The 25,232-nt window shown below is 37.5% G+C and overlaps 2 protein-coding genes and 1 long non-coding RNA gene across 3 annotated transcripts in view; 2 read left to right on the top strand and 1 right to left on the bottom strand.

Moving 5' to 3' along the window:
- Positions 1-25,232, bottom strand: part of LOC140230191 (NXPE family member 3-like) — a 100,633-nt gene that overhangs the window by 32,511 nt on the left and 42,890 nt on the right. Inside the window, exon 2 of the mRNA XM_072310374.1 lies at positions 12,782-12,824. The gene's annotated coding sequence lies outside the window, so the exon portion shown is untranslated. The remainder of the gene's footprint in view (positions 1-12,781; positions 12,825-25,232) is intronic.
- Positions 13,966-17,545, top strand: LOC140229898 (uncharacterized). Its single transcript, XR_011901337.1, has 3 exons — positions 13,966-14,029; positions 15,972-16,019; positions 17,508-17,545. It is a non-coding gene; the product is annotated as an uncharacterized lncRNA (long non-coding RNA).
- Positions 17,591-21,437, top strand: LOC140230094 (uncharacterized). Its single transcript, XM_072310301.1, has 3 exons — positions 17,591-17,653; positions 19,015-19,227; positions 21,168-21,437. The coding sequence occupies exons 2-3, from the start codon at positions 19,020-19,022 to the stop codon at positions 21,269-21,271; spliced, it is 312 nt and encodes a 103-aa protein (XP_072166402.1). The 5' UTR covers positions 17,591-17,653; positions 19,015-19,019; the 3' UTR covers positions 21,272-21,437.

Below are 25,232 nucleotides of genomic sequence, written 5' to 3' on the forward strand. Positions count from 1 at the left end.
TTCCTATCTCACTTCTTCGTCTTTTTAGTCTCAAACTTGACGTAAAAAACACACACTCTTGTGTAATGTATAATTGAAATAAGAAATAATAATAATAATAATAATAATAATAATAATAATAATAATAATAATAATAATGTCTTATTTACCCAGGGTAGCCTCTTCAGTGTTGCCACTGCTCTACCAGAGGGCCCTGCCATTATTATTACCCCAGCGTTGCCAGGTACCATTTATACACCTGGGTCGAGATTACGCCTACATTATTCCGTATGACTTACTGATCTCCACGCGCTCATACAGTTAGTCTAGCGGGCGACGTATTTTTAGCCTGAATCAGTCCTTGATTGGCAGTCAATAGAGGGCGCGACGATGTGGAAGTCAAGTTGACTAAAAATACGTCTAGCAAGAAACCTCCGAATAGAGGCGTGGAAGCGGGCGTGGCACGACAGTTGCCAGTCTTCAATATCGAAGTTTCATTGGCTGAGCACCAATGTCAATCAAAACACATTGCAGAACCCAAAGGAATTCTAGTCTACTCTCCGAGGTATAATACATATTGTCTTTCAGTGAAAATAGAATTTCCCTGTCTCTTTCACACTATCATAGTATTTTGCCATTCTTTCCCATTCATTTTGATGTGTATAACATCTTACCTTACTTCAAATAAGAGAATGATAGCAGTAAATGACCACATGCATTTGAAAATTCATGAGGGTTCTGCACATGGAAACTACTCCAAAATTACTGCCGAATGCAAACCTCTCACTGTTGTTGTAAAGTCTACGAGATATTCACTGTCATTGTCAGTTTTGAAAGTGTGATTTATGATTTTTTCCCATTGGCATTTCTTTATTCTAAAATACTTTATATTATTTTCATATCAAATCTATCAAGATAGTTGCTCAATATCAATTAAATCTGCCATATAGCTAATCACTATTGCCAAGCACATCTACATTAAACAGGCATTTTGTGGGTGATCACACTGTCATGGGAAAATCCGTCCGTGGTACATTTTCTGTGAAAGGAGAAAGAAAGGACATGCGACACAAAAGGATTCCTGCAAAGCCAAAGTGCCAGGGAAATATGGTGCATTCTTTGCAATCATGAAATTACGAGACGCCAGTCTCACAGAAGACTTGTAAGTACTGATTAACATTTTCAACTCAAATGTAGATAAGGACATCTCTCCTGGCAATTCGAAATGCATGCCTATGTAGAAAATGTGAAGCTGAAAAAATGAAATAACATTAACAAGCTAACCTATGTGGATGGTGTACACACACACAATGGGCAGAAACACGATATGTTACGAAACTAGAGCACAACGCACAAAATCCATGACCACGTCAAAAGCGCCAGAAAAGACCCATGTGGCTCAAATGAAGTGTCTGATACCATTTTCAAAAGAAACATCTCGTTTAGAAGAAACCCATGAATTGTTTATTACGTATATTATACAAATTAGTTTAGATCTGTCTGAGATAAACACTGTCTGCCTTTTATGCCAAGGTTCTAGAATTGTAAATTAAGAATTGTATTCCTTGATGTCCTTTCCGAAGTTGTTCGAAGGATCGTTGATCCGAAGACAAAATAGGGTTCGTAATTCCGATGATGAAGTAAACTAAGCTGTCTGTAGTGAAAAAATGTAGCGATATAACAAAGTAGTAGGATATTACGCAGTGAAAATTGAACAAAAACATGCACAATTCCCCCCCCCCACACACACACACACGCATACACACACGCACACGTACTTAAAAACATACAAACACTACCGATACATACACTCACTGGCGAACCGGAATACGATCGTAATTTGTAAATTGTATTATTAATAAAAAAAAAAAAAATAGGTACTTTTTTCCTCTCCTCTGTATACTCATAATCAGGACGAGCCATATGTGACGAAGAAACAATAATTGCACTAAGAGGCCACTTAAAAGCAAAACAAAACAGAACAAAACACACACACACACACACCCACACATACATAGACACACACACATAGAAATGCCGCTATGACGACTGGTATGTTTCCGCCATAATGCATGGTTCACCTTGTAGGTTTATAGTACAATGTCTTGACGTGTGATGACAGTTTCACATAATACTTATCAGAAAAATATTAAAATGACAGGTTTGTCACAAATGTGCTGAATGCTCACTTTCGTTAAAGTAGGTTTAATTGGGTGAATGACTATATTCAATGCTCGACACTAACTTTTATTTTTGGTGGCCCGATCGGGCCACCGAAATCATTAATTTTTATTTTTTGGTGGCCCGAAAGTAAAATCTGGCGGCCCGAAAAAAAAAAAATCAAGAAAAACATAAATACTAAATCGGTCCTACTGAACATAGAAAATGAAATATTAAGTATTACTGAAGTGATACATGTACCCATGTCTAAAATAAATGAAGAGAAATTTTAATCATCTTACCGTTATTCTGAGTTTTAAGATTTAGCAAATAGGCTTATTATTATAAAAGTTGATGCCTATTTAGGTGGTCAAAACTTACGTTTGAAACGATAGAGTGGGAGCATTTGCAGACATTTATGAACATCCGACATCTGTTTTGGCATTATAAAGAGCTGGAAGTTACCGTTATTCATTTCTGATTGTAAAAGCAATTATCCAACATTTACTAGTATTTTAACACCATACGGAGCCGAATGTTACTATTAATTGTTTTTTTTTTAGTTCAAATGTAAAAGCAAAGAACTGACATTCATTTTAGCATCTTACGGAGCTGAATGTTATCCTTATTAATTTCTGAACGTGAAAGCAAACATCCCCGATTTATTTTAGCATCTAACTGAGCCGATTGATACAGTTAATCATTTCCAAATGTAAAAGCAATAATCTGTTATTCATTTTAGCATCGTACGGAGCAGAATATTACCGTCATTCATTTTAAAATTAAAAAAGCAATCATCCAACATTTGTTTTATTATCGTACGGAGCCGAATGTTATTGCTGTCCACTTCCGAAAGTGAAATGAATTATCTGACAATTTAGCATTGTACGGAGCCGGATTTTACTGTTTTTCATTTTTGACCGTCAAGGCAGACATCTTTTACCCTCAAACGCAGCTGAAAGTTACTGTTATTCATTTCGAAATGTAATAGCAAATATCCGACATTCATTTTAGCATCGTATGGGGCAGAATATTACTGCTATATACTTCCCAACGTAAAAGCAATCATCTGACATTTATTTTAGCATCTTCCTTAGCCGAATGTTATTGCTATTTACTTTGGAAAGTAAAAGCAAACATCCGACATTTATTTAATCATCATCCGGGGTTGAATATCATTGTTATTCATTTCCGAACGTCAAAGGGCAAGGGATTATTCGACATTTATTTTAGCATCTTCCGCAGCTGATCTGTTATTGCTATTTACTTCAAACCTGAACGTGAACATCCGGTATTTATTTGACTATCTACAGTGATCTATGGAGTTGAATATTATTGTTGTTCATTTCCGAACGTCAGAGCAAAATTAATATCCGACATCTATTTTAGCATCATCCGGAGCTGAATGTTGTTGCTATATACATTCGAACATAAAAGCAAACATGAGACATTATTCTTATCATTCACCTGAACGTGAACATCCGGTATTTAGTTTACTATCTATTTGGAGTTGAATATCATTTTTATTCATTTCCGAACGTCAAAGGGATCATTCGACACGTACTTTAGCATCTTCTGGAGCTGAATGTTGTTGTTATTTACTTTCCAACGTAAAAGCAAACATCTGGCATTTATTTTCTCATCGTACGGAGTTGAATATTATTAGTATTCATTTCCGAACGTCAAAGCTAACATTCCACATTTTTTCAGCATCTTCTGGAGCCGAATGTTATCCTTATTCAATTCCGAACGCAAAACCAAACATCCGACACTTCTTTTAGTATCATACGGAGCCGAAAATTACCGTTATTCATTTCCAAAATAAAAAGCAAACATCCGGCATTTATTTTCTCATCGTACGGAGTTGAATGTTATTAGTATTCATTTCCGAACGTCAAAGCTAACATTCCACATTTATTTCATAATCTTCTGGAGCCGAATGTTATCCTTATTCATTTCCGAAGGCAAAATCAAACATCCGACACTTATTCTAGTATCATACGGAGCCGAATATTACCGTTATTCATTTCCAAAATAAAAAGCAAACATCTGACATTCATTTTAGCATCTTACGGAGCCGATTGTTACCGCTGTCCATCTACAAAAGTAAGGCAATTATCCGACATTTTGGTGGCCCGATCGCGTTTTTGGTGGCCCCGGGCCACCGGGCCACCGTTAGTGTCGAGCCCTGCTATATTGTCTAAAAGTGCGTGTATTTGAAGATTTGAGCCTTTCATAAGTTGAGGGAAGAAGTGAAATTTAGTACTTTCACTAGACCTTGAACCTTTTGACCTTTGACCTCATGGCAAGGTACTTCCAAAAGAATCTCATTGGGTCATACTTGCATACATTAAGTTTAAAGAAAAATTCTGCAAGCATCGCATCTAGATAAGAAGAAAATAGTGAAATTTGGAGTATTTGACCTTGACCTTTGATCCATGACCCATGCATTCCCTATATAATCACTGCCAGTCAGTGCATGCATATGTACTAAGTTCCATGAAGATATTTTGAACTATTTGTGAGATATGTGAGATTTGTGAGATAGTAACACTTATTTGATTTGATCTTTCTTCGTTTTAATCGGATCCCTCAGTTATAGTATGGTCTAAAAATATCTGTACTTATGATTCCCCTGATCTGATTTTATCACGGGACCTGCGGCTCTATATAAGCTTGCTTTCCCGCAGGCCCCATCATATTTTTCGCATTATATTCTCAGTTTAACTCGCATATTTATATACAGATCTTATGTATACCAAGACAAACTTTGAACATTCCGGTGAAGTTCTATTTTGTACTGTGTTCTGTATAAATTTCGTATCAATTTACTTTATATTGTGATATATGTGAGAAATATGAAAATAAATTGAAATGAATGAAATGAAATATGGAGAGAAAGTAAAATTCAACATTTTCACTTGAACTTTGACCTTTGACCTCACGACACAAAACTCTCTCTGGAGAATCTTCATTTGGTATAGTTCATGTATACACAAAGTTTCAAGAAATACCTTCAGGCATTGCATAGATATGGGGGAAATAGTGAAATTTTGGACATTTGATCTTTTTGACCTTTTGACTTTGAGCATGTGTGCCCAAAAGTTGACAGTTGATAGGCATAACGTCACCAACTCGTACATATACATGGCTGCCAAGTTTCATTAAAGGCATAATTTACCATTTGCAGATGAAAAAATAACCTAGCATTAGTGCTTAAAATAGTTCTAGAATGTGAGTTAGGGATAGAAACAACGACAGTAAAAATTTGAATCAGTAAAATCGAAGTTAAGTACTGTTAAATATACGAAACGTGAACAGTAGTTATAATAGAAATGTTTAGAGACTTTAGGAGAAATTTTCCGAAGAATAATGTTTCCCAGAATATGGCGAAATAAAGGATTATTGTCATACCTCCAAGGATGTACGGTTTTGAATAGGTAATAATAAGAAATAATCTCCATTCGATAAATCATTTCATCAACGCTCAGAATTGACAGTTCCCATTGGGTAGCAGAAGGTCTTGCAGCTTTAGACTTTCGAGAGCAGGCCGGCAAGGATGACGAAAACAGTTTCGCCCTTTATATTGGTGCACTAACATTTATATCAGATTTCCACTCTTCCTAATGAGCGATGGTAACAAATAACCTCGAATTAACATGACATTTATGTTACGGATCTGACGTCACCGTTTTCACCTTTTTCGTGTCTCATGCATTTGATTCCTCTCACCCATAACACAAGTCTCTTGGTGGAAACTTCGTGATATCGCTCATTGAGAACGTGCAATAATTAACTGGTATGCAAGTTATATTACTTGAGCATTGTTCTAGACCAAATCAATGTCGTAAAAGTATACTTTTGGGATCTTACCCTGTTTGAACTCAAACCCTGCACATCAGGCTGACAAAATCAGTTTCATCCAGAATATTGCTGTAATAAAGGGTCTATAGACCATTTCGATATTCCGAAAATGAAATAAGGCTCATAATTCCTAAAGTTTGTTGATGGCCTGAAAATGAAATTGCGTTCGTTTTCTCGAAGGTTCGTTAATACGAAAATGAAACAAGGTCCTGTTTTCCAGTGATTCATTAATTCAACATGTAATAAGGTTTGTTAATCCCAGCATGAATCAAGCTTCGTCAATCCAACAATGAAGGTTCGTTAATCCGAACACTATTTCTATTCGTGGAGAAGCTGGTACTGTCGAGAAGAGGGATGGTCATCGTTTCTGTAGATTAGTTATAATGATGGAAAGGGGTGATAATGATCAAGGGTGCATACAGTATTCTTTCAGAGGGTACCATGAGTACACGCATGCATGACTTTTTTTTTTTTTTTGGGGGGGGGGAGCCCTAAGGTGGCCTCTTGTAATATTTGTTCTACGTCATGCATGGCCCATCATAATGATGCCATAGATGACTATGGGAGCATACGGCGGAGAGGGAGAAATTGTTCATGTTTCCATGAAAAATGCAATTTGCAAATTGTACGATTGCATTCCAGTTCGCCAGTGAGTGTATTGGGGAGTTTGTGTATTTTCCACATTCCTCTCTCTCTCTCACACTCTCTCTCTCTCTCTGTTCTCGTTCAATTTTCATTGCGTAATAGGCCTATCATACCTTTTGTTACGTTCAAATTAATTCAAGTTTTATTTCATTTTTTCGAAAAGAAAAAAAAAACATTTCACTTTTTTGCTAACAGAAAATAAGGTTGCATAATCAAAACAAAGTAAATTGAGAAATATAATTGTGCAACCTTGGAGTAACAATAACAACATATTACAGTCTTTTGTCTCTAAAACAAGTTCACTTCATTTTCGGAATTTGAACTTTATTTCGTTGTCGAATTACCGATCCTTCGAATACTTTCGACAAAGAAAATGAAAGAACACAGTATTAATAAAATCATGTCGAGAAAGATGGGAAAAGTTTATTTCTGACAGATCTAAACAAAAATGTCTCTACGTAATCAACGATAGCTTTCCTCTAAATGAGATATTTCTGGTGAAAAAGGTGCCAAACGCTTCAGTTGAGCTACACGGATCTTGACGGGTGCTTTGGACTCACTTTCCCAACATGTCGTTTTTTGTTCATCATCCACAAACTTGTTGGTGTTACTCAATTTAGCTTCACGTTTTTCTGCATAAGCATGCATTCCGAATGGACAAAAAGAGATGTCCTCATCTCCATAATTATTTGTGTAGAGAATGTCAATCAGCATCGACTTCCCTTCACAAGTACACCTGTACCGCCATCTCAGACTGGCGTCTCGTAATTACGGATTGCAAAGAATGCACTATGTTTCCCCGGGCCTTTGGCTTTGCAGGAATCCTTTTGTGTCGCAGATCTTCTCTTTTACCTTTCACAGGAAATGTACCACGGACGGATTTTCCTATGACAGTGTGATCACCCACGAAATGTCTGTTTAATGTAGATGGTGCTTGTCAATAGAGATTGTTATCTTGGCGGCATACTTAATTGATATTTGTCAAATATCTTTACTAGTAGATTTAATATGAAAATATCAAGTACTTTAAAGTGAAAAACATACCAAAACATAACAATGGGAAAATTCATAAATCACATTTTCAAAACCGACAATGACAGTGAATATCTCGTAGACTTTACAACAACAGTGAGAGGTTTGCATTCGGCAGTAATTTTGGAGTAGTTTCCATGTGCAGAACCCTCATGAATTTTCAAATGCATGTGGTCATTTACTGCTATCATTCTCTTATTTGAAGTAAGGTAAGATGTTATACACATTAAAATGAATGGGAAAGAATGGCAAAATACTATGATAGTGTGAAAGAGACAGGGAAATTCTATTTTCACTGAAAGACAATATGTATTATACCTAGGAGAGTAGACTAGAATTCCTTTGGGTTCTGCAATGTGTTTTGATTGACATTGGTGCTCAGCCAATGAAACTTCGATATTGAAGACTGGCAACTGTCGTGCCACGCCCGCTTCCACGCCTCTATTCGGAGGTTTCTTGCTAGACGTATTTTTAGTCAACTTGACTTCCACATTGTCGCGCCCTCTATTGACTGCCAATCAAGGACTGATTCAGGCTAAAAATACGTCGCCCGCTAGACTATCATACAGTAAGTGCACGTTTGCCACTAACATCGCTTATTGCGGGAGAGAAAGAAATGTGGGATGAGACTGAAAGATAAGCGCCATCTCTTGGCCAATATATGGTTATGGATGGACTACTAGAAATCGATTCTGTTTTTTTTTTTTTTTTTTTTTGGTGTTTTTTTTTTTTTGTTAATCTTGTATTATTTTGTGTTTTATAGTAAACCTGCCTTTGCGTGTTTGCTGGCTAATTTTATATTTGATGTATAGTAAATCACTCGTGCTGCGTAGTGTTGTTTACAGTAGTACTTCTGTACACACTGCATTAGTTTGTATATTCATTTTTATACCATTTCTTTCGCATTGTTATCTACTCGACAGACGCGAAGTAGATTTTGTCTCTTATGTCGCTCAGATTTCTGTTGATATTATTCAAATTATTATGGAATACAGATTTGACAGAAAGAATACAATCATGACGAGCTTGTCTGAATGAAATGGGGAGTTGCCCCAGTTGACAAAAAAACCGGATTAAACCTACCCCCCCCCCCCGAAAAAAAAACACCAAAAAAACAAAACACCAACTTATATCACACTCGCCATTTTGACAATGCCCTTGCTTGGAAGCTTTACGTGTAGTTCATATGTATCATTTGTATATTTACTAGACAGCTTCCGTCTCAAGAAATTTTACGGGTGACAACGGGTCCAAGTTGTGATGAAAGGCTGAATAATCTGCTACGCTGTCACCACACTCATTCTGAACACCGCCCTCTCGGTTTGAGATGAACAGTTTCTTGTGAATTCTGCTCAGACCGGGGGGGGGGGGGGATGGATTCCGCCCCCCCCCCACTCATTTTAATTCTTATGTATTTTATTGTTTTCAGAATTTCTTATGTATTCCTTTGTTTTGCAACTTTTGTTTTTTCTTTGTTTTTTTCATTGGAAATCAGTGGAAGTGATTAATTGTAAAAAAATAATCAGGTTTTTATGACTTTCATGACAGAGCACTGTTTTCCATAGGAAATGTACACAAAATCACAAAATTGTGCCCGTTTTGGGGCCACATCCGTTATAAAAATGGGCGTGGCTTCGCAAAAGTATGCGCGGACGTTGCAAATTTGGTCTCAAAAGTTGCGCGAGACTTGAACGAAGAAAGTCAAGAAGCCTCGCGATGAGGCCTTCTCGCGTTCCAGAATTATAGCGCGAAACGTCGAGGGGGGGGGGGGGCGGATTCCGCCCCCGGCCCTTTTAGGGTTAAGTAGACACAGGGAACCTTCAAACCTTCTTCGTAGTGTAGTATGACCGTGATTCTCCATAATCATGATAATAACCTCTACACGGTACTAACAGTGAACTATCTGTCTTAACTACAAATGTATTCAGATACAGAAATAAATGTTGGAATGGAATTATATAAAAAAAAGTGTATCTATGGAAGATAATGGAAATCATGTAACTGATGTAAAGCTGGTTGTTTGTTTGTTTGTTTGTTCATTTCCCATCTGTGAAGATGGCTGGATAGCCCATATTCAGCTATGTTAAGCTGGTCTTCCATGGGGTCCAGTTGGATGTGAGGTGGGACTAGTTTGCAGGCACAAACCCTTGTTGGTCGTATAGGAGTCTGCATGCGCCAAGACTAATACACGCACCACTACACTGCAGCCTCTCCCAACTTGTTGGGAGAAGCTTCAACACAGGCAGGGCCTATGGGACAGTGCCAAAGTGGTGCATGTAGTAGTCTTGGCGCAGACTCCTTTACGACCAACAAGGGTTTGTGCCTGCAAACTAAGGTGGGATCACTTCACCGGGTTAAACTCCCTGCTCTTTGCGATGAATGAATGAAGTGGGTTCTTTTACGTGCATGAGTTGTTACTCTCTCATTCACGGGACCTCCATTTTATGTCCTATCCGATTACCGGGGACAGTGTGTTTTGCCTCTTGCTAGAGGGGACGGTATGCTTACACACAACATTGTATATATTTTGGATGCATAATTCATTCTGTAGTCGGTGACAGTCATGTCACTATCGAATTAATTATTCTTTTCATGGAAAACATCGTTTGTAGTGTCGAAAAGGTAACTTAAGGAGCATTGATGTTAATAGCTTCCAATGACAAGATGGACTGTTTCTATCCCTGACTCACATTGTAGATTTTTTGCTTCATCTGGAAATGGTAAATCATGCCTTTAATATATTCATATATATATATGAAGAGTTTGTTTGCAAAAACCGATAGGTCCATTTTTGAAGATTTTGAAGTACGGTCTCTGTCATAAAGTACAAGATAATACCTTTTAAATGATATATTGGTCACTACATATAAAGGTACATTTTTGAAGTTATGGTCAAAAGAAGCAAAAATTTTCTTATTATTCTCTTTATTTTTCTTGACCTTTAATCGCAAATATCTCCATTTGACAAATATGGACTTATCGGTTTTTGCAAACAAACTCTTCATATATATATATATATATATATATATATATATATATACATATATATATATATATAATATGTATATATATATAGTTGAGACAACGTAGATAACAGAAGATGTCGCATGAAACCGGAAGAGTGGTGAAGCTTTCGACCGTGGTCTTCCTCAGCTTTAATATCTGTTTGTGAAACGAATTATATGTTTTTGAGAATAACAAATCTGGAGTCATAAACACAATATATCAACTAGACTCGGAATTTGTCAAGACTGACAAATTAGGTGATCCGATCTTTTTGGAAATCAATGATTTGAGTCCTGATCCCAAAAGGCATGACCATACAGTTTTCACCTGAGATAAGGGACATTGGTCGTGTTATGTTTGGATTCTCGGAGTCAGACCTGCCAGCTTTGGTACCGAGTTCCGTATACACTACATAACGAAGATACAGAATGAAGTATATTTGACCTTTGACCCCACGTGGGATACCGAAGATGCCATCTGAGCAAAAAGTGGATATTTTGTGAAATGATTCTGGTAACATGGTCTTTGCGTGTGCAAAATATGGGAAAGATAGGACATGTATTCACCAAGATACAGGATGATACATTTATGACCTTTGACCCTAATTTACATACCCAAGATGGCGTCTGATGAAGTAGTTGTTATTTTATGAAATAATGTACGTGACATGAGCTAAACATGTGCAAAATATGGTGGTGATAGGGTATGTTTTTCTTGAGTTATTGCAAAGAAAATTGCAAGAAGAAAGGAATATGAAAATATATCGAAGATAAGCTTTAATTTCAACCAAGTTTTTGGACGTGATCCCGACAAGGTATGAAAAAATGGAGGGCACATGACGATAGTCCAACGTCTCAGCTAAAACATATCAAAATCTGGGAGAAATTCACCGCAGAATAAGTGAGCTAGTGCTCGAAAAAGAGAGTCATGTCAATTTTCATTTCCAGAAAAACTGCACTCCCACAGAGATAACACGTAAACTGGTCAAATTTGACAAGCTTACTTTGAATCCATTTTTACGAGGTGATGCCGTCTTCCAATCAAAATGTTTTTATTACATTAGTGAAAGAACATTAAACAAGTTACAACATACTGAAATCTGGGTGAAAATTGGCAAAGGATAAGTGAGATACGCTCGAGTGAACTTGAAATTGGATGACGTCATTTTGAAAATTTACTCTTTTTACGTTATAAAGAAATTTGATATCTTTGAATCATTTTTCCAGCATTGCAAACCCATGAAATGACATGTACAACTCATCAGCTTTCAGGATGTGTAAAGAAAGGGGGGGGGGGGGGGGTCACCGTCCATCCTGACGAGTAAAATCGGATTTAAAATTGGCGGTATTTTGGCATTGTTGCACTGTATATCGCCATTGACGCGCGCGCGGAATTTCAACTTTGACGGGCCCGTATGACGTCATATTGAGTCGGATTGACTTGAAACTTGGTAGAAATATTCCTTGACATTTCAGGCATCCGATCGGTGCTAAAAAACCGGAAATTTCTATAGCATATGAGCTGTGCATGTGTATATGTGCGCGCGCGTACGCGCACGTTTTAAGAGAAAATATGAATTTTGAGAACATGAGTAGAATGCGCATAATTTGAAATATATATGACGTAAATTTCATTGAAAAATTCCATTCCATTAATGAGATATGATTGAGAATGTGTTTTCATATAATGACGTCATAGTGACGTCACGGTCGACTGATCACTATGATACATTAGATCTGTCGTGTTTGGGACATGATACATATATGGTATAATTTTGAAATTGATAGCAAGAGGACTTTCTGAGCTAACCTCTACACAACTTTTGTCCAGAAATAAAGAAGAAGAAGAACAACCAACAAAGAATCCGTACAGATACAGAAGGTGATCCGAGAGGATACTCGGATCACCTAAATATAAGTTGAGCATGAGTTGATAGTTACATGGCATACTTGGCAATATTTTTTTGGCACTTTGCAACACATTCAACAATGTGTAACTGTAAATAAGTATATAGTGAGTATATGTAGCATACAAACATATCATGCAATAAAAATTATCAAACATATATCATAAATAAACTAAATAAAATAATTACCTGCTAAGCAGACGTTTGAGTTGCCTGGATGTCTTGTGGCTGTCTTGTGGCGGGATGTGAGTGATCATGTGATGTTGGGGGAAGGTTTGTGCGGTGGTGCATGTCAGGCAGGAGTGGGGTAGTATAAAGAATTAGGTTCAGTGTTACAAGTGTGTCAGTCGTGTCAGTGCAGACAAAGGATTGTTAACAATTACGATACAATGAACATTCTCGTGGTCATTAACCCCTATAGCTGATTTACCAACAATCAAAATAGCAGGCATGGAACCCGGGTACAGATAAGGAGTGGATAGAGAGTGTGGATAGTGTGTTGCCACTGTTCCTAGGTATTTAACACAGAAATATACAATATATACATTATTTTATATACCATACTGAAACAATCTTCATGCTCTTGCCACATGAAAATTATAACAAAATTATGTCGCACAGTATAATTTTTCTGTGTACACCCTCTATCAATCTGTATATCAATCTATTCATAATTCATATTTATATATATTCATATTGAGATCGTTACATATACATACATAATGCATGCATACATACACATAAATATCATATACACACATACACATACATATATAATTATAAAATTCGTTCTATCCACATCATATAATAACTGAGTAATACCTATCAGTTAACCAATACAACATCAAAAATTCAATCCTTTACAAACATTCCATCTTTTCCGTGAATACAGTCTCATTTTACATAAAACCCGGGTACAGATAAGGAGGGGATGGTGTTTTGCCACTTATCCCTGTACACATCACAGAAATAAAATATGTGCCAAAATTATTGCTGACAAAATCTTCATGCTATTCCCACGTGATATAACGAAACTATGTCGCACAGTATTATATATGTTGTTTCTCTGGTGTACAACTCTACCTCTCTCTATCTATAATCATCATGATTTCTTATACATATTATAATATTCATGCACCCATGTTATGATGATGTACACATGCATACATTGTATACATATGTATGTATATGTATATGTATGTATATAATGTATGCAAAAACCGATAACTCCATATTTGTCAAATAGAGATATTTGCAATCAATGGTCAAGAAAAATAAAGAGAATAATTAGAAAAAAAAAATTGCTTCTTTTAACCATAACTTTAAAAATGTATCGCTCTCTCTTTTCCTTCCCAACAGATGTTGACTCGGCACGGTAGCCGGTCCAGCGAGATCTTTGATTGGAGCCCTGCCAGGCATGGCGATACGGTTCTTTAAGTGCGTCGTTCCATGTATTTTTAAAGACGCTGTCTAGCTAGTTTGCAGGCACAAACCCTTGTTGGTCGTATAGAAGTCTGCATGCGCCAAGACTAATACACGCACCACTACACTGCAGCCTCTCCACAAGCTACAACACAGGCCTATGTGGAACAGTGCGCGAGTGGTGCATGTGACAGTAGTAGTCTTGGCACAGACTCCTTTACGACCAACAAGGGTTTGTGCCTGCAAACTACTGTCTAGCACATTATCTAAAACCTTTACTATCTGGCCTGTAAGGTTTTGGACCATCCAACACCAATATGTTTTGAGAATTAGGCTGATATTTTAAGTAGGTCTGTGAAAATTGATATCACTCTGCGATTGAATCGTGTGTTTGTTTGTTTGTTTGTTGTTTTTTTTTGTTTTATTGTAATGCTTTATTGTAATACGTACTCTCAAATGAAGTGAATATACTCCTCTCGAATGTTCACAGGTTTGTTTTTTTTTCAAGCATTTTGCGTTTCTGACCCCTTCATTATAATGTTTGATCACTCCTTATGATTTCAGTATACATTTTTACATGGTATAATTAGAATTGTGTGCATGTTTAGTTATTGCGTATAGTCTTTCAGTTTGTTTGTATGGTATGGATACGTTATTGATATAGGTAATAATGTAAAAGTAGAGTGTTAATAAATAGGCGGTTAAAGTGGTTAGGTGTGGGTGATGTTAAATTCACATGTTATTGATTGATTAACTTTCTTTTATTCTAATTATTTTTTTGTTATGGGATGAAATTTGTATTATTTGCGTGTGTGTTTGTATAAATATTCTATTATCTATGCTTTTAATTTACAACATTTATGTGTATTTGAAGCCATGGAAGGTCAAAATCATTATAGTAACGATTTTGAATCGAGCAGTCTATCCATTTTGTATACTCTGTCGTCGATTCATGTGTGATTTATGTATTGTTTTGTGTATCTTTAGTGTGGAATGGAGAGTAAACAAACAAATAAATAATTCCATGTTAAAGTTTCGTCTTGTTAAGAATGCAAGTACTGGAACTCGATGAAAATACAACACGTCACGACCAATTGTGCCCATCAGCAAATGTCTACTGTTACTGCCATGGTATCTTCCACACTGTAATGTTTCCAGTGATACAATGTTAAATTGTCCAACTTGATGTCACATAAAACCCACCACAAAACATTAAGAAGTCTTTTTCCGGAATAAAAACATAGTTCGTAGAATTTAACTTTGAAATCAATATGGGCACATGCGTGCAGGAGACCAGGTAAACAAAGTATGCCTATTGAAAGCATTTAAGACTTTGTAATGCTGAAGGAAAGTATGGTTTTCAAAATATCTTATCTTCGATTTTTATTACATATTTACTGGAACAGGGGCGTTTACAGGGTTGAAACCAAGAATTCCGTAAAGAGGGGGCGCCTTTACAAAATTAAGGGGGGGGGGGGAGCTCTCCCCTCTCCATTTTTATTTCTATTTCTTTTGGTTCAACAAAAAAAAAAATAAAATAAAATAAAGGGGGCGCCTGGTGCACCCCCTCCTAGATTTGTCACTGTGGAGCCATTATACACATCAGCAATTCTGGATAGAGTATTCATTCTGACTTTGTGTGCAGATGGCCAAGTAATTTCGATGTAATCGAACACTTAAATCAAGAAAACACAACGATAATAACAACAAAATGCCGTAAAACTTCTTCCCGAATGTAATGAGAAAATGATTCATTTAAATGAGATGTGCCTAACGATACCCATGGATACGTACAAACTCTAATTAACACTAATTTAAAACTCATATATTCGCGTCATTGCCCTTCATGGATCTTGTCGTCAACAAACGACCGCATTTCATAATTAGGCTACGGACCAGTGCTCCGGTTCTTTGATGGCGCAGCGAGAGCTCAAATTTCTTTTGTTCTCCACTCCAGCAACAAAGCGTCCAGGGGAAATCACAGACCGTGATAATAACTCTCCTGGTGAGTATATCTCTGTCCATATAACAACTTGGAACATATTGACCGTGATGCGAGTAGAGATTATCGTTAATAAGATGAAGGTGACGCTTAAAGAAGATAAACTTTAGCATTCTTTATGATGAAGAACGCGTAGAACCAGTCAACGCAGTTTGAACATGGCAGCTAATAATATATCATTGCTCTTGTTTTCTCACTGTATCCATTTCTCTCCGTCTCCGTCCCTCTGTCTGTCTGTTTGTCTGTCTCTGTCGCTCTCTCTCTCTCTCTTTCTCCCCCTTTCTCTATAATATATGTGTATTATATGGTATGCATAGACATGCGCATATTTATGATGATAATCATATTCATATTGGTACACTTTAAGATAATTTCATCACTATCTGTGCGTCGTTCGAGAAGACGTGAGTTTACATACATATATATATATATATATATATATATATATATATATATATATATATATGTATATGATGGTATTATTATCCGCGTGTTGGAATAAGAGCATGAAGACGATGAAGACAAACAAGTTGACATAATGCATTAGAATCCAACTTCATTTATTTGTAAACCAAATTTTCGAGGGTCGAAAATTTGGTTTACAAATAAATGAAGTTGGATTCTAATGCATTATGTCAACTTGTTTGTCTTCATCGTCTTAGTTGTATATATATATATATATATATTTGTATATATATATATATATATATATATATATATATATATATAAAGCAGCATGTTAATGAGGTGCTGATACATTGTATTCCCAAAGTTCAGACATGCATTGGCTTTAAATAACATCACATGACCACTAAGATGCTACCCTGAAACATATCAGGACGCACTGATAAATCACTTAAATTATTCTACTGTACTTTATGTAATAAATGAAAATGATCTTCAAGCCCATTATGAAGGGGTCTTTCAGAGAAGTAGCTGTAAGCTGTCATGCTTTCTAACCAGAGTTCATTCATGTATAGCCATCCCTCTCACATCAGATATTGCCTCCTAAAAAGAAAAGTCAGCACCGGGTGCACATTAGGTATTTTATTTATTTTTTTTTTAATCTGCATTAGCAGGTAATATTTCTTTTAATCTGCATTATTGATAATCATTTCCCAGTCGTCTGGTCGAATAAATAAAACTAAATAAAGATTAGGTTTTATCAATGATCTAGATTGTGTACAATCCTTCCAAGGTGTGTCGATACTTAACTTTTAATGTAACTTTACAATAATCGGTGATGAGGATTCATTGCCGTAAACCACAGTCTTCACACTGTGTTAAGCTGTATATGTAGTTGCGTAAAACGGGTTGTTTTTCAGATTTCTCTCCTTGACGCTTCTTTGATCCCAACGCACTATTTTTGTGTTTTTGTTTTGCCTGTTTTCTGTCATACTTTATGCCTCGTTGGACTTCCCCGTCACCACCTCCACACTCCCGATGATTTCCCGCCGTTCCGCCCGCCTACCTCTACTCGTCCACGGCTAGTTAGCTCGAGATATTGCCGTAACATTAATTAATCTTGCCCTTGGCGAGTATAAAAGATGAAGGTCGAGGTTCACCAGATACACTTTCCACTTTCTGGGCTTTTACAACGTCGGGAAATTTGTGGCTTGTCTGTACAACAATATTACGTGAGTATCTTTTAATTATCCATTTAAAATTCCACAACAACATGTATAATTCTAATTCCGATAACACATGTAATAACGATAACAATAATGACGATATGAGAAGAGAATATTATCTTTAAAGCAGTAATCTAAAATTCGATTGCACCATGAATCAAGTTGATATATTCTTGCTCTGTCTTTTGAGAGTGCTTCCAGACTTTTCTCCTTTGCTTTCTCCTGATGTTTTCTTCTGCGGGACCCACATCCTACAAGCTTTGTTTTTTTAATGGGTCCCTCCATTTTTCGAATTTAGCGTATCGTTCCCTCCTCTTGTTACATCAGATTTCATGACAATGGATAATTGTCGTAAGGTTCCAGAATTATCATACTCTTATTCATTTCACATAGTTTTATTCGCCTTTATTTTCTGTTACCAAAGAAAATGATGTCTGTTTTTTTTTATCAAATTAAGTAAAAATGAAATTGAAATCGCAATATTAATAATAATAATGATCGGGTTATATCATTACAATGATTTATCTATCCCCACTACTACTACTACTACTACTACTACTACTACTACTACTACTACTACTACTAGTTATGATATATCAATTAAAAATACAGACCTTATAGGCCTAGATGATTTTCAAGAACTCCTGATAAGTCTTAAAAAAGTGAACGATTATTTGAAGAGATGTGTTTTATATTGAATGTCGGCACAACTAGAAATGTCGCCATTTCTGATGGTAACCTAATTCAGTTTTGGGGCTGCACTTTTCATGTAGCTTGCTAGGCATATAGCGGGAGATTCCTCTACCTCGATCTTGATCTTTCAGCTGAATGATGTTTTATCTTAAGGCACAACGGAACGAAATTGCATCCCGTCTCTTTCACAGTATTATCATTAACATCCAGAGCGGTATTCTTACGTAGTACAGTGTCCGATGCATACTCAATCCGGATCTTGAATAAACCAAGGGTGTCGTTTGCTCGATTATTAAAGCCCAGAATGAAAGTGTCATTAACATTGTAATACTTTCCATATTCAAGAAAGAAGACAATTATACTTTTGCTATGCTATCCACTTGATGTTTGGTTTGAGATTAGAACGCATGAATTACCTTTAGATTAAGCTATGGTACTATATCTGTCTACTTCATCAGTCCGTATTTTACACGGTTATCCTTTACCAGCCTATCCCATATTACATTCTGAAATGTCCATAGACTTTAAATAATACAGAGCCCACCATGTTCCTGTATAATGAACCGGGTCGAGAACCACAAATAAACAAACCGAGTGAAATTTTGACCAATCCTCCAAAATATTACTCCCAACTCAATTGAAATTATCACGAGTGTGATCCTCTTCTCCCACAGACACCATGCAAACCAGTGTAGCAGCCCTCGTCTTGGCACTCTGCTTCGCCCTTGCCGCCGCCAATTTCGTCACCGATGACGAAGCGATATGGGACTTCGAGGACGCAGCCGAACCATTCGAGGAAGAGAAGCGAGTATCACAGCCCCTAAACGCGGCCGACCTCCTAGTCGCCAGAGAAAGCGACCATGTCGTAGACAGACGAAGAGTTTACTGTGAGTATTGTTCATTTAACATCTAGGCTTTTTTTTTTTTTTTTTTTTTTTTTTTTGAAATGCGAAATGTATTTTGCCTGTACAGTTCGACCTCGATTATCCGGCCATGTCGGGACCGGCGCTCATCCGGATAATGGGCCAGTCACAAATCAGTTGCGATGCGTCGGCGATGGGTAAAACCCGGGAAATTTTAACAAAATCTTGAGACAGATCTCACGATTTTGCACCCGTCGGATGCGCTCTCCGGACGCCTGCGGCTTGTCGCAGATTTTTTTAGGCATCGACACACCCGTCGCGGTCCCTAACTTTGAACTTAAAATTGCAAGATTGCTAGCAAGATTTTTCACCCATTTTTGGCATCCCAGACACAATATCCGATGACCTATGATGCCCTTCGATTAATCGGAGGCGTCCTCTGAATAATCTGAGACTAGTCGCAAGATTCTTTGTGGGATTGGAGATTCAGGTTGAGATTCAATGTCTGCGAGTAGTCTCCGGCGCCCTCCGACTGAATCGGAGGTGCCCTGCGACGATTCGTACGCTTTCTGTGATCGTCTCCGACGATTCGTACGGTGGAATCGTAGTAAATCGCCGTGTATATAAGGGCGCCTCCGACCGGATCGCTAAAAGTTTGAGACGCTCTTGCTGCAGGAGGCTGTGACAGAAGATTTTGAAGATTTTGAAGATGCCAAGGGGAGCACCAAGGGGGAAAAAATTAAAAGAAAAGACGATCGCAGATATCGTCTCCGATCGCCTCCGATGCAATGGAGGCGATCGGAGGCTATAAATCCCACGATTTTTCGACAAAACCGGGTCAAAATCCTTGAAAAAATCTCAGACTCAGGATGTGACTGCTCCACTTTTATTAGGATTCTTGCTAGGATTGTTCAAGGATTCTTTATTTTCTACGACGAACCCCGGCCAAAACTAATCCCCGACAGATCGCCGACATTGTGACTGGGCCATAAGCGAATTGGCCGGATATGGAGACACAATGTTAACGTATATAGCTGCCGTCCCAGTGCACTGGCAGCTACATTTGTAGCGTACCCCGCAACGGTGGTGTAATCTATGCTAGCCTACGCAAAATTGTAGTCCCTTCTTCACAAAAATAAAGAATATCTTTATGTGAGAATCATACATGTTTTACCTCATTAGATATTGAGAAACCTATAATGCACATCTTATGAAATTAGTGAAATAGATCCATGAAAGTCACTGTTTTTTCTCAATTGGTGGATGAACAAAAAAGTCCTTCACTGCATGAACGCGTCCGGATAATAGAGATTTCCGGATAAAAAGAGGCCGAATAATCGACGTCGAACTGTATTTATTTTCCTGATACTGCCATGAAACATTTTTTTTTTCCCGAATAATTATAGCCATTTCCCACATAGTCATGATGTAAAATCTTACCCATGATTGCGATAACAATAAGTCACAGGGTAAGTTTATGCCGCTCCTTTATTATATTTACGGACGTCGGTAAAAAAAAAAAAATAAATAAAACCAACAACAATAAAAAACAAACAAACACACATATATATATATTTTCTTCTTCTTTTTTTTTTTGGGGGGGGGGGGAGGGGAAGGGGAAGATATACATGTAAGAACATTTGGATACGGTTGATCATAATTGATATCATTACGGTACGTTGCTTATAGTCGTTTGTCTTACTTATTTTATTTAAATTCTTACTTCACTGAAATTAATTCTGTTTCAGCCCTGTCATATAAGTTAAATTACGATTCATTTAGTATATAAGTCAGCTGATGGTCATAAGATAATGTTAACGTTGAAATGTTAGGTATCATGAATAAGTAAACATAAATCCTTATAGTCAACATCGGCACTTGTTAATTTAGTCATCCTCTGCGTATTTGTGTAATTTTCAAAACACAGCTTTTACTGTATTCAAATCTTCTCTTCTACACTTCAGTGTGTGTGAATCCGGCAACCAACAAGCTGTGCTGGTGTGACCGTAACCAGAGAGGGGCCAGTCGCTACAGGGTGTGTGGGTTGAGACTAAACTCGGAGGATTAATCTCTTGGAGAGTGGCGCCGTTCTGTCGAACGTCGAGGCTTTGTGTTTCGAAGTCCACTTAACTCTTTCACATCCTGAAGAGAGGTACAGTGGACAACGACGTCTTAAAAAAAAATACAATGACTGACTCTTTTTTTTTATATGATTGCATACTCTACAATGGATGATAATATTGTGGCTTTATCTTGTGATTGCTACTGGCTTCTCCTTCCTTTTTTTTTTTGTTATTCCGTCATTTGTTAACATAATAAGCCCATTAAATGGGATGGTAATCCTTCCCAAATCCTGCTCGTCCCCTCTTTCCTTCCCCTCTTTACTGGTTCCATGCCAACGAATTTATTCAACTTGCCGCCGAGGTATTGGAAACACAGATGCAGACGTCCCCTATCCAACATCTAACTACCAGGAAGCGGACATTAAGAGCAGAAAGGACCACTCATTCCCGCGCCGATGGACCCAACTTGAAACCATTTTTCGTGCTTTCTTTTTCATCATTTAGACTTTTGTTTTGATTAATTGGATGGTGGAGATACAGTATTCGAAAACCTGATTGTGCTGCTTCATTGAGTCAGGCGAAATCTTCCTTTTCGCTTTCCGTCATTGATGACGGTCTGAAATTAATGATTAATTTGTATAAAAATGGAACATTATTAAACGGAGATGGATGTCACAAAAAGTTTAGCGTCCGTTGAATACCACTTTCCTTTTTCGCTTTTGATAATGATTTGCATAAGTGTATATGAGTGTGTGCAAGTGTGTGCGTGTGTGTGTGTGTGTGTGTTGTGTGTTTGTTGCTCTTTACATGCAATGGTTAGTATAACTTTTATGGCCGTATTGAAAATGTTCTTATGATTTGATGAAAGTCCACTCGTTTAGTTTAGTTTAGTTTAGTTTAGTTTAGTTTAGCTATTGACTGGGGAAGAGCATGTATAATTTCTTGAAGACACGCGTAAGTCCTCCGTAAAGAAGAAACACCGTTGCAACGTCCTGGAAAAAAAGAAAAAAGAAAAGGAAGAGGCCTTTAATGGATAAATCTCTTTCTCTCTCACTAGTGGGGGGCGCAAGGGATTTTTGGTTCAAATTTTTCCAAAAGCACCAAAATTTGGCACACATGTAGCCCAAACCATACTATGTCGATTTTTAATGGGCGCCAAGAAGGGCGCCCTCTGGGGCGGCCATATTGGCAAAATCCAATATGGCCGCCATATAGGTTTAAAGGTCACTTGCATTTGAAAACATCTAAGGGTTACAATCATTCAAAAAGTCAGGCTAAGAGGTTTTCTGGGTCAAGGAATTCGAATCTGAAGTTGTTTTTATAGTCTAAAGTCAATTTTTCCTTATAAGGTCACCTTAAGGTCATTTAGGGGTCAAGCCATTGTATTCATAACAGTTTATTGAAAAAAAAATGGCTTGCCCATGGTCAATATTCCAGGAATGCCAGCCTTAGTAATAGAATTGAAGTTGTCGACGGCTGAAAAAAGGCGTATTTCTTGTGAAGGGCGCCCTCCGGGGCGGCATATTTGCAAAATCCAATATGGCTGCCACCTACATTAATAAAGGCCAGTATAACAATTAAAAACCTTTAAAGTGTTACAATAATTTGAAAAGTCAGCTTTAGAGGTTTTATGGGTCAAGGAATTCGATTCTAAAGTTATTTTTATGGTTTGATGTCAACTTTTCCTTATGAGGTCTCCCTAAAGGTCATTTGAAGTCAAACCATTATATTCACAATAGGTAATTTAGAAAATGGCTTGCCTATAGTCATTATAGGAGGAATGCCAGCCCTGCTAATAGAATTGCAGTTGTTGAGGGCTGTGGGAGAGGGAGAGGTGGGCTTTCTCACGAGTAACATCAATGTATCTGCTTTCGTATTAAGATTTCAAACTCTAAAAAGGTATACACTCATGAATTATAATAAGAACCCCTTTCTGAGATTAATTAGGTTGAAGGGATTTTACTCAGATCCTTATTTCACAATTAAATTTAAAGAGTTGGCAACCCTTTAATTTCATTTTTAATGATTACTTACGGTAATTTCTTTTCTGCATCATTTCAATTATGGCCCGTTATAATATGGCTACAGAAGCTTTTAAGTGAGATTCTGTCCAAAGCTATGGAATATCATAGTTCATGTCACAATCATTCCATTAATTATTTTTACATTACAGGCGCTAAGAGGAAATGTCCTCACCAACTGGTCATAATTGCGGAATTCAATGTATTTGCATTTGCTTTAATGACAGCCAAAAGAGCTAGTTAGAATTATGGGTAATGCCCTTTCAAAGAGTTTTCAAGATTTGATTATTTGATTATTATTTTCATCTTCATCTGCAAGGAATGCAATAAAAACATACATATATGAGAAATAGAATCCTATTGCTACCTAATTCATTAATAGTTTAGCAATAAGGGCGGGGGGCTACTCTCTATATTACCGGCGTCCTTGACGTTGCCACTAAAACGAGAAGTGTTTTTATTTCTCTGTTGCAGTTCAGGGATCCTCAATCAAAATAGATATTCATAATTCAGATTCAAATTCAATGGAATAATAATTATAAAGATCACTCCTAATCTAGATGAAAAAAGAAAAAAAATGTCGTGTTTAAGAGAGTTTTTAGTACATCAGGTTGGCATCAATTTGCTATTTTCGAACTTGTGTAAGAAAGTTCGATTCTAAAGTCCTTACAGGAAATTGTATGTGCCTCCACAGCTAAATATGCCGTTCAGAGAACATGACGGTCCTGGTGACGCCATGTAGGGAACAAGCATATTTCATAGGTGCCACAGTGACACTATTAACAGGGTACAAATTAGATATGCTATAGTACAACTTTCATGACACCTTCTAGGGTCTACCAAGATTCAATCCAAAGTGCTTCTATCCAAAGTGCTTGGACGCAAATTGGTATGATATCACAAGACTTTATAAGTTGGTATCTCGTTGGTCTGAAGACTATAGGTTGCAACTCTACTCTCCGCAACATCTCTACGACGCACGTCTCCTGAAGACGAGCCCAATCTCCAGGATTCGCAGGAGAATCGAACATTTTCGATTTTTGCAGAGACTATTTCCGTCTTCCAGCTTGTCTCCGAGACGTCTCTGCGAGGTCTCCATCACTGTGACCATGTCGTGGGGACTAAATTTGTCTGCAACATCTTCGAGATTTCCCCGCATCTTGTGGAGACCGTAATAACATAATGGCGATGAAAGGGAGAAGTCGCTGAGAAAAGACGTCTCTGATAAGTCCCTGTGACTGCAAAAGCCGTGCCAACATCCCCGTGACTTCCAAGCAAATAAGCTGTCCCTTTGTTTGAAGACGTCTTGGACGTCGCCCTGGAAATCGCGTCAGTTGTGACAGCGAAAATAATTTCTTCGAGACGCTGGCATTGCGACAATGTCTCCTCCCGTCAGATAGACCCTCAATCTCCCCCCCCCCCCCCCACTTTAAGTTTGTGCAGCAATATCAAACTACTGACCATGGTTCGTCTGACACCTGCTCTACATTGTGCATTTTCACATTCATTCATTCATTCATTCATTCATTCATTCATTCATTCATTCATTCATTCATTCATTCATTTTTTCCATTTCCATGTTTTCCACCTCCCAATGCATGCCTTGAAACAGCTGTGGTGCAGAAGAATGAAATTTGTGCCATCTTTCCTCCAACTCCACTCCCTGAAGTCAGGGATCACATCATGACCCATGCTGTCATGATTCCAGTAGAAACTCACTTGCAGCAGCACTCATCTTCGAAATGTTGATAAAGCGCCGCTTGAGCAGATAAGGTGGTTTCTGATGATCTGCGCCCACGTTATGACGAGATGATGCCTACTCTCGTTCACGCTGGCTGCCCCATAAACCTTGTTGCTCATCAGTTATTGCTGGACATGAGCACGATTATTAAAGTAGTTTATGTGTCAGTGAGCTCTGGTTTGCTGACCCATACAACTTAGGCAT

This window comes from Diadema setosum, chromosome 6 (genome assembly GCF_964275005.1).
Source record: "Diadema setosum chromosome 6, eeDiaSeto1, whole genome shotgun sequence".
Taxonomy (NCBI): domain Eukaryota; kingdom Metazoa; phylum Echinodermata; class Echinoidea; order Diadematoida; family Diadematidae; genus Diadema; species Diadema setosum.

What these genes read in the sequence shown, in the direction of transcription:
- LOC140230094 (XM_072310301.1), top strand. Translation starts at nt 19,020, where the DNA reads ATGCAAACCAGTGTAGCAGCCCTCGTCTTGGCACTCTGCTTCGCCCTT. An exon ending in AGACAGACGAAGAGTTTACT is followed by an intron (nt 19,228 to 21,167) that starts GTGAGTATTGTT and finishes TCTACACTTCAG; the next exon opens with TGTGTGTGAATCCGGCAACC.